Below are 13,769 nucleotides of genomic sequence, written 5' to 3' on the forward strand. Positions count from 1 at the left end.
CCCGGCTCAGGGCCGGAGGCAGCCTGGGCCAAGGCAGCAGCAGCAGCAGCAGCAGCAGCCAGGATTCATTTCATTTCATTTATTGGATTTCTATACCGCCCTTCTCCCTAGGGACTCAGGGGGTGCAGCTGCCCAACACCCCCTCCGCCCTTCTTGACTCCTGGCCCCGTTTCTCCCCCACCCAGCCTGGCTTCTTCCCAGCAAGATGGTCCCACCCACCCCGCCCGGGAGCGAGCCAGCGAGTCCGGCTTGCTCGGGATGGGTGGCTGGCTTCTGTTCTTCTGGGCTCCCCGACACGCAGGGCTGCGGGGTGTTGGTGGGTTTTGGTTCCGCTTAAGCCCAGATCTTTTCATCGCCCTGGCTTCTGGATGATGTGTGCGGAGGGTATGTGTGTGTGTGTGTTCTTTTCATGCCCTGGCTTCGGGATGATGTGTTTGTGTTTGTGTGTGTGTTCTTTTCATGCCCTGGCTTCTGGATGGTGTGTGTGTGTGTGTGTGTGTGTGTTCTTTTCATGCCCTGGTTTCTGGATGGTGTGTGTGTGTTCTTTTCATGCCCTGGCTTCTGGATGATGTGTTTGTGTGTGTGTGTGTCTGTGTGTCTGTGTGTCTGTGTGTGTGTGTTCTTTTCATGCCCTGGCTTCTGGATGATGTGTGTGTGTGTGCGCGCGTGCGTGTGTGTGTGTGTGTGTGTGTGTGTGTGTGTGTTCTTTTCATGCCCTGGCTTCTGGATGATGTGTTTGTATGTGTGTGTGTTCTTTTCATGCCCTGGCTTCTGGATGATGTGTGTGTGTGTGTGTGTGTGTGTTCTTTTCATGCCCTGGCTTCTGGATGATGTGTGTGTGTGTGTGTGTGTGTGTGTTCTTTTCATGCCCTGGCTTCTGGATGGTGTGTGTGTGTGTGTGTGTTCTTTTCATGCCCTGGCTTCTGGATGAGTGTGTGTGTGTGTGTGTGTGGGTGTGGTTTGTGTTGGACATGGCCTAGTGGGGAAGTCACCTTGGGAGACAACTAGGAATATATATATATTTTAAATAAGCAAAGGCTGGGCCGGATGAACTAAAAGACAACCTTATACTTCTTGAATGGTAGATCCGTGGATAAGGGCTCCTCCTTCCAAATAGTTAGGAATAATAATTTTTAAAACCTCTCCCGTTAGAGCAGAAATGCATGCCTTGGTGAGGTAGGTCTCCAGATGTAACCGACAAGAAACCGAGGTGCACACTTATCACTTGCCTGCTGGCAACTAACTTGGGTCTGTTTTCTCTTACTGCTTGAAATGCTGCAGTGACCTGCAAAATCACTTTGACTTTTGATTTTTCCAAAGAGAGAGAGAGAGAGATACAACTGCAGTATCATTTGCTGCTCTCAAAAAAGGCTGAGAAAAACCAAGCTGTAAGATGAGTTGATTTGAGTGTTGAGTTGCATGTGGAATTCCCCTCCCCCTTTTAAAAGTGTTCTGGTGTTAGAAATGGACATGTTGGAAGGATCTCATTGGATGTTTTCGTTCATGGTCCTAATGTTTGAGCGGTTATGGCTGCTGAAGATTGGTCCAAACTATTAAGCATTTGATCTATCTACTGAGTTATAGTAGCCGCATCAAGCTCAGAGTTATTGAGGTTTCCTTCAGGCTTTTGGGAGAATTGCCAGCTCCTCTTCAGAAATTAATGTAATATGGCATTTCTAATCAGAAGTACTCTGATGGGCACTTTCACCTTGACATTAAAAAGAGTTCTAATCTTGTGAATGGACAATTACATGCAAATGAGTTGCACTGAAAAGCCTTGTAAAAAATGCTGAATTAGACTAGGAGAAGGTCTTCTAGTTCATAAATCTCTACTAATAATTTGTATTTACTTAGGGATCCCAATGAGGCATACCAAGCATACAACAGAAAGTTAAGAATTCCATTGTTTTCTTTATTACGTTAGTATGAACTATCAGATTTTCAAAGTTATCCCACTCAAATCAATTTATAATACAGCAGAATTCAAGCCATAAAAATAATTATATTGTTAATCTCTGCAAATTTAGAACAGTTAGAATGCCAGCTAATTAAAATTTACACATTAAAAATGATGTAACTCCTTTCTTTGTCATGATGGAATTGTTCACTTAAGAATATAGTTCTCTGTAGGTCAGCACAAATAAATTCTTACAGACACCATGCACATTATGGTATTTCTCTTCAAATTACTGCTTCCTTTTATGGGACGGATAATTTAAGTGATTTTTTTCATGATGTTATATAGATCGTGCATAGTGAAATGCTGAAAAATTAATAGCCATTTGTCTGCAGTGTAAGTTCATAAGGGTCATTCTAATATTACAGAACTATAATTTGCATGTTTGTTTGCTTCGTTTGTTGACGAACTATGTGTTGCAAGATGTGGGCCTGATCATCCTGCCATCCAGCCTTAAACATTCAAAGATTTCCCTTCACACTCATGAGTCATGAGTGTTAAGCAGTGTTCAGCATCAGAAGAAGCAAAGCACAAAAAATACACGATAATGGTTTGAAGGATTGTTGTGTGAAAGATGTTGGTCCTTGCCATCGTTTTTAGTTTAAAAATTGACAGCTTAGTCATTTAAAACATTTGACTGTTAACACCATCGCTAAAAATAAACTTTGAATCTCAAAGTAATCATCATCAATTAAATTTTGAAGGATAATCTGTAGGAATATAAAATGAAGAGTAGCATTACACCAGTCTTCTGGATTGCTAAGAAGAAGGCCCTGTTCTCCCTTTAATAATTTAAAAAGAAACTGTCATGGCAACCATAACAATCACCCCAATTTATCTTCTACACCTCAGACTGAGGTCTGTAGAAGGAAACGAAAGAAAGAACATGGGACAATGTAATAAAATGTTAGGGACGCAGTGGCCCAGTGGGTTAGGACGCTGAGCTTGTCGATCAGAAGGTCGGCAGTTTGGCAGGTCGAATCCCGAGTGCCGCGTAACAGAGTGAGCTCCTGTTACTCGTCCCAGCTTCTGCCAACCTAGCAGTTCGAAAGCATGTAAAAATGCAAGTAGAAAAATAGGGACCACTCTGGTGGGAAGGTAGCAGCGTTCCGTGCGCCTTTGGCGTCTAGTCATGCCGGCCACATGACCACAGAGACGTCCTCTGACAAGCTCTGGCTCTTCGGCTTTGAAACGGAGATGAGCACCGGCCCCTAGAGTCAGAAACGACTAGCACGCACGTGCGGGGGAACCTTTACCTTTAATCAAATGTTGTTTTTCCTCCAGAATTCACTTTGAGTACTTTCTCAACTAACACCCTTGCTGTATAATCAACATACCCAGCAATTCTCAAGGAGCTCACAATCCCTGTGACAAGGGAAAATCAGAAAAAAGATAATGAGCGAAATCCATGGAAATGAAGATAAAAGAATTTTGAGAAGATGCTTAAAAAGGAGCATTGTGGGTGCACACACTCACACATGCTTGCATTGTGCTTTCCCCCTGAAATCATCTCTTGGTGATGTCATCTTACATGGTCAGAACTTCATGTTCAGAATTGCGGGAGCATAGATGAATTGTCAGACACGATGAAAAGATGATGAAACCTATGGACACGGTACAGCATTTCTCTACTTAGCAGCTTGTTATTATCCTCCTTTCACATTGCTGAACACCTTTGGAAAATGACTGGTATTTAAAATATTTTACATCTTGGGTATAAAACCTGTTTAGATTTTGAAGAATCCAGTGAGAAACAGTAACGTGAAACATGGAGGGGTGTTGGTAGAATCATTGGAACCAGGTCAGGGCTAGGCAACCTTGGCTTTTTTATGATTCATGGACTGTCAGGAATTCTGGGAGTTGAAGTCCATGAGTCATAAAAGAGCCAAGGTTGCCTACCCCTGAACCAGGTGAACAGTCTATAGACACAGGGACAATACGAAGGAGATGCTGCCCATAAGCCTTGGACTCTTGCTATTGTTACAGCGCTTTTTTCAGGGGTCAGAATTTCAGTTCATGCTTTAAAAATACAAATCTGTATATTTAGATTTATCTATTATCAGGGGTGTCAAACTGCCAGCCCACAGGCCGGACACATTGCAAGGAAACTGCGCCCACCCCATTGCCGGCAATGGGGGAAAAAGCTCCGATACGTCATGCGACGTCGCGAGTTTGATATGTCTGATCTATATAATTCAGGCATACCTGCTGTGGAATTTTAAGATGAAGAGAATTGAACTCACCTTTACGAAAGGTTAGAAAAATAAAAGTTTATAAGATGGCTGTGCAGTCTTTGGGGGACAGTGGGCTAATTTGGAAACTGGAGAACATGCTCACCAAACACAACAGACCTGTTTCCAGAAGAGAATCTGTTCTTTGCTGCCCCCAGTCCTCCAGTTTCCGAGAGGTTCTTGGATCCTCGAATTCCTTGGTCTGTTTCTGCAGCTCCACCTTTTTTTAAAAAAATAATAATAATAAATAAATAAACGGCGGAAAGATTAGGTCCAGATGAAGGTGATCTGTTTCAATCCTAAAATCAAAATAGAGCAGAGCGTATTGTCTGTATCGCTGGAGGGATGAACGGTCTGTTGAGATCAGCCAGTATCCTGACAGCAGTTGCCTTCCTTTCTTCTTCTGAAAGAGGGAAAGAAAAATGGGGACAGCCTTCAGTTGGAGGCCCTCAAACAAATCACTTTCTACCTAAGAGGATTGGTTGCCAGAGGAGCTTTTCTCCAGAGGCTGAGATTATTTGGAGTAAGCCCTTTCGGAGAGGAAATCGGAGCTAATTGCTTCAGATTCAGCAAGGTGGCACAATTATCTGGCTTCCGGCAGCAGGCTGAATGGAGGGGTTACATTGAGATGCGTGTGGACCCTCCTCCTTGTACGCTATAAAAAGCCACTTAACGACCGAGCTGTGTGAGTTTATAGGTCAGAAATGCTAAATATTGTGGCAGGTAAGCTTTTTCAAGTTGGCAGGAATAACACTTCCTGGCCAGCCTTTTGACATCAGCTCTTGTGTCTTCCATCACATTCTGCTTGTCCAGTTGCTTCCTTGTGAGAGACTGCAAGAAAACAACTTGTGAAATGACAGCCTTCTTAATTTATCAGCATGCTCTCCTGTCACGGAGTGTACCTTGCTGTCATTGGGCTTTTGCCTGCCCCAAAGGTCCGGTAAGTCCCTTCCGTTGCCAAGGTGAGCCCAAGATTGCTTTGGGAACTGAGGTCTCCCTACCCCTTTATCCTGCAAAGGAAAAGCAGAGTAGAGATCTGGAGGGAAGAGTAGACTTAGTCCTTGACTTATAACTATTTAACAGCAATTCAGAGTTGGGACAGCCTTGCAACCTGCTCTTAGTGTTCTAACCACTGTCATTTCCCACTCCCATCTTTGAAGTTAAATAATTACATAGCGGACGCGGTGGCTCAGTGGGTTAGGACGCTGAGCTTGTCGATCAGATGGTCGGCGGTTTCATGGGTCGAATCCCGAGTGCCGCGTAACAGAGTGAGCGCCTGTTACTCGTCCCAGCTTCTGCCAACCTAGCAGTTCGAAAGCACGTAAAAATGCAAGTAGACAAATAGGGACCACTCCGGTGGGAAGGTAACAGCGTTCCGTGCGCCTTTGGCGTCTAGTCATGCCGGCCATGTGACCATGGAGATGTCCTTGGACAAACGCTGTCTCTTCGGCTTTGAAACGGAGATGAGCACCGGCCCCTAGAGTTGGAAACGACTAGCACGCATGTGCGGGGGAACCTTTACCTTTAATTACATGTTGGGGAAACTAAACCCTGTTGCCCCAAAATTTCTTCTCAGAATAGTTTTCTAAAGTTAACTTTTTTTGAAAGCTCCCCTGACTTTGTAGGAAAAGGTGGCCTTTCCAAAAAAAAAAAAGAAAAACTCTTGAGGAGAAATTCTGTTCTTCCAGGCCGGGGAACCTAAGAGGCTGCTTGTGAATTTTGAATTCTGTCTTCTCTCTAAGCGGTGATAAGTGTGAAGGCTGTGGCTCATATATTTTATTTCTTTCTAAAAGTCAAATGAGATGTGCTGGTTCTATTTCAGGAATATATTTTAATTTGCATGAAATTACAGATCCATTTGTCATTGAGACCACTTAATCCTTTTGACTTAAGTTTCACATCTATTCATGATTCTGGCTGCTTCTTCTGCCCACAAAACAAAACAAAACCCTCAGCTAAACGTTCTTGCTGGGAGCAATGTGGTTAATTAATAGCCTAATGCTAGAGCTTGGTTTCCCTACGGGTCAGAAAGATTTGAAAACCCTAATCTGTTGCAAATTAGAGGAAGGATACTCTGTGAGGTAGGTACCCTTTAGTGGGGCTGTATGTACATTTTCAAAACAGAATTTGGAATTCAAGTAACAGAATCTTGGCGCAATAAAGATGCAAATCTTCCTTTTAACATCTGTGATGGGAAGAACAGTTGGAAGGCTCATCTGTAATTCTAATATCATGAACATATCCTGAGGTTAATCTTGGCGTCTGTAGTCATAATTAACTTCCAATTCTAGGCGTTTAAAGAAATGAGGAAATTAAGACGGAGACCAAGGGGTTGCCAGCCAGCAAGTCATTTTGATTCCATTTCTTTTGTTCTCTCTTTCCATGCCCCATACCCTTCTCAGGATCATTAAGCTGAAATTTCTCTGCGTAGTTTGGGGGAAGTGTCTCCCCCCCCACCCCCCCTCCCCACCCCAGTTTCCTTGATGCCCTGTCTTCCCACACCAAATCTAGTGGGTGTATTGGAACGGCCACCATCATGCTTTTTCTGGAGGAACTTGGGAGGACCTCACCGAAGCCAACAACTCCTTAGCCCATTTTACCCTCTCGAGTCCCTGCCTGTGTGACTGTGTCAGTCTCTCAGAGAGAAAAACGAGTGCGAAGGTTGAATTTCCCTGTGGAGCTCTCACGAAATGCCTGATGGAACTCCAAGACCAATGAAAGTTTAAGCCTCTGGAGGCTCATTCCAGCTTTGTAAACACAAAATAATCTTATTACGCCTTCTCAGTACGAAAACAAGTATTACAGCTTCAGGCTTTTCTTTCTTTCTTTCTTTCTTTCTTTCTTTCTTTCTTTCTTTCTTTCTTTCTTTCTTTCTTTCTTTCTTTCTTTCTTTCTTTCTTTCTTTCTTTCTTTCTTTCTTTCTTTCTTTCTTTCTTTCTTTCTTCTTTGAAACCCATGCGCCCAGCCTAAGCTGTGCAATATATTCGAACCTTTCCTAGGCAGAGGAGTCTTTCCAGGGGGAGTCAGAGGATCTTTGTGTGTGCGTGGGGAGGCTATCAGGATCCCAGATCTTGTTCAGAATCATCCGGAGGTTGCCTGGCTTTTGGAGAGAGGAGATTCCTCCTCGGGGGCTCGGCTTGGGGGGCAGCCACTCAGTCATAGCGCATTGACGTCTCAGTCGTGTTCCTCTAGAATAGTGATGGCGAACCTTTTCGAGACCGAGTGCCCAAACTGCAACCCAAAACCCACTTACGTATCATCGGATGCCGGGTGGGTGTGGCCCTTTGGGTGGGCTTGGCCGCCGTGGTAACGGCAGACTGGGTGGGACTAAAAAGTTCAATCAATCAATTCCAACTTTGCGAGAACTTTGTTTTTCCCGTGAGAAGTTGAAATTATTGATTGAACCTTTTTTTTTTGCACACGGCGGTGGAGGCCTAAAGCGAAAAGGTTTTATAAAACCCAGCTGAAGGCCTAGGACGGGGGCGACGGCGCACATGCCCACAGAGAGGGCTCTGCGTGGCACCTGTGGCACCCCTGCCATAGGTTCGCCACCATGGCTCTAGAATATTCCTTCTTTTTTTTTCCTTTCTTTTTCCTTCATTTTAGTCCTGTTGGCTTCCATGCTTGAAAAGTTTTGGCAAATCCTTCTTGTGCTTCTTTGTAAGCCTTTTCGCCTCAGCTTTACGTCCTCCCATTTCACAGCCTGATTTCCCCCCCCCTTCTGAAGAGTTTGCCCTTGCCAGGGCTCATTAAGTGAACTGCGTTCAGGGCCTCGGCCCACGTGGGAAAAGCCCTTCCAGCGATGCCCGTGGAGCCCTTCCAGCTTCCTCTAGACCTGCCGGCAAGGAGTTGCCTGGGGATGAGGCTCTCCGCGGCTCCTGAGAGGGCCTGAGCTGTCCGTCTTTAGAGGGGAAATTCCCGCCTTTTTTTTTTTTTGCCCTGGAGAAATAGCTGGATCAAAGGTTGCCTTACTTACTACTAAGAAGGCAAGAAGGAGTGGGATCAAATCCCCTCTGGCAATCCAGAGTCTTTTTTCTGTGCCACCTTTCCATCTCCCCCATTGCTAGACTCACTGAGCTAGACTGTCCGGTTTCTTCTGTGTCTTTGAGGTCTGGAACTGTGTTTTTTTTTTTTTTTTTTTTGGAAAGAAGATATTTGTGGCAAACATCCTTCGAGGCCTTGTTCTTTGGTCCTGGACTTCAAGTTTCTCCACCTCCCGCCCAGAATCATCCGCCTCGGAATTTCTTTGCCTGGTTTTGGGAGAGGGCGCGGAACCTCCCCTCAATTCCCTTGATGCCACCGTGTCTTCCCACCAGCCTTTCTTCTCTTGCAGGATTCACCGCTGGGCCTCACACTATGAACCTCAACCCTCTCCCAGTCGGCCAGCATTCCTAAGTCCTTGCATTTTGTTACTCAGTAGAGGTGGCTCTCTTAAAACTAAGGCTTCCTGGGTGCCACGGGCCACTGATGGAAAAACCCGAGGCTCCCGAGCCTCTTCCAGAATTTCAGAACCATTGGGTCTCCTACGATTGCATGAACTGAATGCGGGACTTCTACTTCCCGAACGCTCCTGCTGCCCCATCTGGGTGAAGCAGGCTGGCTTAGGATCCTTCAACCTCTGCAATAAAATGCCTGTCTGTGACGAAACCCACACAGCTTCTGTGAAAACGTGTGAAACGGGGTGAACATTTGCAAGAGCAACCGTTAAAGGAGATTGTGGCGGGCTGCGGAGTCGCAGGTGGCCGATCGTTAGACTCGCGTGCACTGGGTTTGTTGTCGGGTGCCTCCTCCTTGCAGCCCTGATAGCCTTCCAGCACTGCTTCTCCTGAGGTGTGTTTTTTCCGGCATGGATGATTAATTGTTCCCTTCCCCTCCCCCAACTTCTGCAGCCACAAGAAGGAGTAAAAGATGGCAGATGCGTAATGGCAATCAAATGCTGAGTTCTGTTCTCTGTACGGCTGCATATAGTGCTAGTCTAGGATTTTAAAGTCACGGTTCACAGAAGATGACCTTTTCTGCAGTTGACAGCAAATCATAACATGAATTGTACGTGTCTTACAAAGCTTAAGAGAAATGTTGATTTTGTATGAATCAGATGCTGCTTCCAGCAGAGGGTTCACAGTGTCCTATTTCCCCCCCTACACACACACACACACACACACACACACACAAATCCAGCTGTTCTCCTAGTTTTCTAAAACTAAATCTTCCAGACCAGAGTACTCCAGATTTGGAGATCCTGGATATGAACTCCAAAGAGAAGATTAAATAAAAACCTGACAGTATTATAACTGTGGTCTGGCCCCTGTCAGCTATTTCCTGGCTCAGTGGGGTCACAGTGGTTCAGCAGAGGAACCAACTTTTTCAGAGCTCTCTAAAGGTTTTTCCACACACTAGTTTCTCTTGCACCTTTGTGTGTCTGTCCATCCATCCATCATCGGTCCTTTCCCATCATGCATCTTCCCCCCACACACACACCTTTTCAGGTACACACACATACCCAGAGCTGTTCTATACCTCGTGCGGTTTGTGCTTTTGAATATGCTTCAATTGTTAATTTGTGGGGGGTAATCAGTTTAATTGTAACGGCAGTTAAATCCAATCCTGCCAACACGGCTTCCTTCCCTTGGTCCTAATCTTTCACCTGCTCTTCCTTCTCAAGTTGACGGCAAGGCTGTAGGGCACAGATCTCTTTCCCGGCTGTTGGCATCACACAGAGATGTTTGCGGGCATTTCGTGAGATCCCAGGAAAGGGCAGAGTTCTCACACTTTGTTCGACATTTCATTTACTAGCCAGTCGGGTTGCTCTGGCTGTAAACTGTTTTAAGCTGAGTTAAGTGACCCTTGTGCTCAGATGGGCCTTGTTCCATCAGTTTTGCAACTTCCTGGCAAAACCAGGCTGGCAAACCAGATTGGCAGCTTGAACTGTTGCACCAATAAGATTTGCTCCAGACCAAGAAAGACGTAAACCCCGCTGGGTACAGGTGGAGCAGCTTGCATGGAAGCCACAGCTTGGCTCCCATCGTTCCTGGTTCCTGGTTTGTTCACGCTTTGAAGTTTGCTTTTAACTTTGTTCTCTGGACTGTGGGGCCTTATAAGGAAGAGTAGAACAGGGCTTTTCAACTTTTTCACCCATTGTACCACTTTTAGGATATGGCAACATCCGAGTACCACCAGTCGCCTAGCAAGGTGTCAAAAACTTGATGACCCCCCCCAAAAAGGAAAAAAGTGATGAAGTTCAGGTGTTCCTCGACTTACAACAGTTCGCCTAGTGACTGTTCAAAGTTACAATGGCACTGAAAAAAGTGCCCCCCCAAAGCCACAGCCGAGCAAGACACCTACCTGCCTGCCCGGCGGCGCTCTTCCTCCTGTCCGAGGTTTTCATTGTTGTGAGCATTTCTGTTGAGGATTGGCAGTGGGGGTAGGGTATTCCCCCCCCCACTGTCTGCTGGGTGGTTGCAGCAGGTTTTGGTCTCTTCACATGACCCTGGGACACTGTGACCGTCATAAATATGAATCAGTTGCCAAGCACCTAAATGAAAATCACAAGACCCTGGAGATGCAGCAACATTCCAGCTGATCGGCGCTTCTTCTGGGCTCAGAAGCGCCAGGACCAGCGCTGAGCTCCAGCTGGATCCTGGTGCTGATCCTGGCGCTTCCACTGAGCCCTGACAGCCCTGCAGCTCCAGCCATCTCTCGCTCAGGTTTGTGCGGTGCTGCCAACGGTTCAGCTCATTCCCCTCCCTCGCTACCACTTTTCTAGGATGGTGCCAATGTACCACAGGTGGTACCCGTACCACTGGTTGAAAAGCCCTGGAGTAGAAGAAGTATAGGAAGCTTTGGGAAGAGAAAAGGAGTCTGTTGGGTTGCCCTGTGTTTTCACCCTGCCCAGGATGGGCTGACGGCTTCTTGTTCGCCAAGAATAGGTCCTCTCTTTCTTCCTCTTCACCTCCCACCCCACCCCACTCCAGCGGCGCATACACCTTTGCTCCGCGAGCTGCATTGGTTACCAGTTGTCTTCCGGGTAAGGTTCAAGGTCTTGGTTATGATCTTTAAGTCCCTACGTGGCATGGGTCCGCGATACCTCGAGGACCACCTGCTGCCGGCGTCAACTCCCCTCCGCCCTGTGCGTGCCCACAGAGAGGGCCTCCTCAGGGTGCCTCCGGTCAAGGAATGTCGACTGGTGGCCCCCAGGGGGAGGGCCTTCTCTGTGGGTGCTCCGGCATTATGGAACCAACTGCCGGTTGAGCTCCGGACGGCATCGGACCTTCGATCCTTGCGTCGCGGGTTGAAGACCCATTTATTTGAATTAGCGGGTCTGGCCTGATAGGGGTATATGGGTTTTTTATAGGTTTTTATTATTTTATCATTCTTGTATTTTAATTGGGCACTGGTTTAATTTTCTTTTAATTTTTGTACTGTTATTTATATATGCCCTGTGAACCGCCCTGAGTCCCTTAGGGAGAAGGGCGGTATAGAAATCTCAATAAAATAAATAAAATAAATAACCTTGGTTTACACTAGAGCCAAGCTCGGTGGGCAATTGGGCATGAAGACTGGACTTCATTCCAAATGACTGGCTCTGCGACTGCTCTGGTCTGCAGTTGAGGAATAGGAGAGTCTGCATCAGTGATGGTTAAAAGTGTTTGCAGTCTGTCCCAGGAAGCTCAGTGCAGTGGCAGGAACAAATCTCTGCCCACAAACTCCTTGAAGCTGGAAAAGGTGCTGTCTGTGTCAGAGTATTACAGAAAACAACACCCCCACCACACACCCCAGATCTTTTTCACTCACATCCATCCTGGTTTGTGGTCGGTGTGGCTTCATTCCTGGAGCCAAGCCCTCTTAACTGCAAGAGAGCATTTATGGCGCCGGGGTCCTTGCCTTTCCTGCGTGGCAGCTTAGAGCAGCGGCCTAGGCCAGGAGTAAGCCACCTTGGCTCTTTTATGACTGGTGGACTTCAACTCCCAGAATTCCTGAGCCAGCATGGGGGAAATGTGTCCCCATTCATGACTCGTGGACTTCAACTCCCAGAATTCCTGAGCCAGCATGGGGGAACGATGGCCCCTTCATGACTCGTGGACTTCAACTCCCAGAATTCCTGAGCCAACATGGCTCAGCTTGGAAACCTCTCCCTTTCCCCTCAGCATGGCTGGCTCAGGAATTCTGGGAGTCGAAGTCCACGAGTCATCAAAGAGCCAAGGTGGCCTACCCTTGGGCCTAGACCCTCCGTGAACAGGACGGTGTCCATGCTGGCAGCGGCAAAGAGATCAGGCTTGGGTTTTCTTGGCAGACCTCCTGGCTCTTCCCCAGCCTTGTTGAGCTGAATGGCAGCTGAGCTTAGGCGGAGGAAGCTGACAGATTGCTTCCAGACCAGCCACCTGGCTCTGAGATTGTGTTTCTCTTCCAGCAAGCCCGAGCAGAGCAAGAAGAAGAATTTATCAGCAATACCCTGTTTAAGAAGATCCAAGCTTTGCAGAAGGAGAAGGAGACGTTGGCTGTGAATTATGAAAAGGAGGAGGAATTTCTCACGAATGAACTCTCAAGGAAGCTGATGCAGGTATGTCTTCCTCTATTCCCCCCCCCCCCCGCCCACACACACACACACACACACACACTTCCCAAAACAAGAACCGCTCAGGCGGTTGTTAGACAGGGAATGCATTTGTTATCACTGGAATCATCGTTTCAGACCCTTAGGCAACAGATAATTAGAATGAAATATCAAAAAGGATTATGTCAAGGAAGAAAATGTCTTAACTGCCGTTATCGGCCGCTAAATATTCCAAACAGGAGTGAACTAACCAAGGGAAAGAAGATAGTTGAGAAAGAAAAGAAAAATTCTTCCATTTTTTTTAAAAAAAAAAGAAATCAGAGGCCAGGGAAAGCCAAGCCACCCCGCTTTAAAGGTCCACTTCCAAAAAACAAAACAAAACGATAAAGGCTTTTTTTTCAAAATCATGTACTAAAATTATTAATATCTGATTTGTGGTGTGTGAATTACCCAGGATCGCATTCAGTGGGACAAGTGAGCTCAACTCTGTGGCGTTGGTGCTCCTGTGCAGGGTTGGGTACCTGTGAGATGGACTTCAAGACCCAGAATTTCCCTCCCAGGGTTAGGTTAGGGCTGGGAAAAATCTGGGAAACTTAAAAAGGGCCAAGTTTGAAAAAAAAGTGACCAAGTGACTCTGATTCAGTGCATGGATTGAACAGATTCTGCCCAAAGGGGGGATGTGTTTAATTTGCCTTAGAATTTGCCTTGGATCAACTCTTTGTATGTCCCTTCACAGTTTGAAAACTGCAGAATATGTATCTCTTTGTGTCTGTGTGGTATGTTTTGACTTCCAAGGCTGCCAAGGGGGAACAGCTACGGTGTTTATATTTCCTCCTTGGTCTCTTTGACAGTCCAATTTATATTTTTTGCGTCCAGTTTCCCACTAGGAATGCCCTCCATTTAAACAATGTTGTATATCCAAGTAGGAAGCTTCAGATGATACTATCCAGAACCTGAAAAGGCAAAGTACAACAGCTGCTCCTCCTCCTCCTCCTCCCACTCCCACTCTTGGGTCAAGGCCTTTTATAAT

At 46.3% G+C, this 13,769-nt stretch overlaps 1 protein-coding gene across 1 annotated transcript in view; it reads left to right on the plus strand.

Annotated features, from left to right (window-relative positions):
- The window catches only part of CCDC6 (coiled-coil domain containing 6), a 37,196-nt gene that overhangs the window by 650 nt on the left and 22,777 nt on the right, over positions 1-13,769 (plus strand). Inside the window, exon 2 of the mRNA XM_083364242.1 lies at positions 12,596-12,745. Coding sequence (XP_083220368.1) covers positions 12,596-12,745 — 150 coding nt within the window. The remainder of the gene's footprint in view (positions 1-12,595; positions 12,746-13,769) is intronic.

This window comes from Vipera ursinii (assembly GCF_947247035.1).
Source record: "Vipera ursinii genome assembly, chromosome: 5".
Classification (NCBI taxonomy): domain Eukaryota; kingdom Metazoa; phylum Chordata; class Lepidosauria; order Squamata; family Viperidae; genus Vipera; species Vipera ursinii.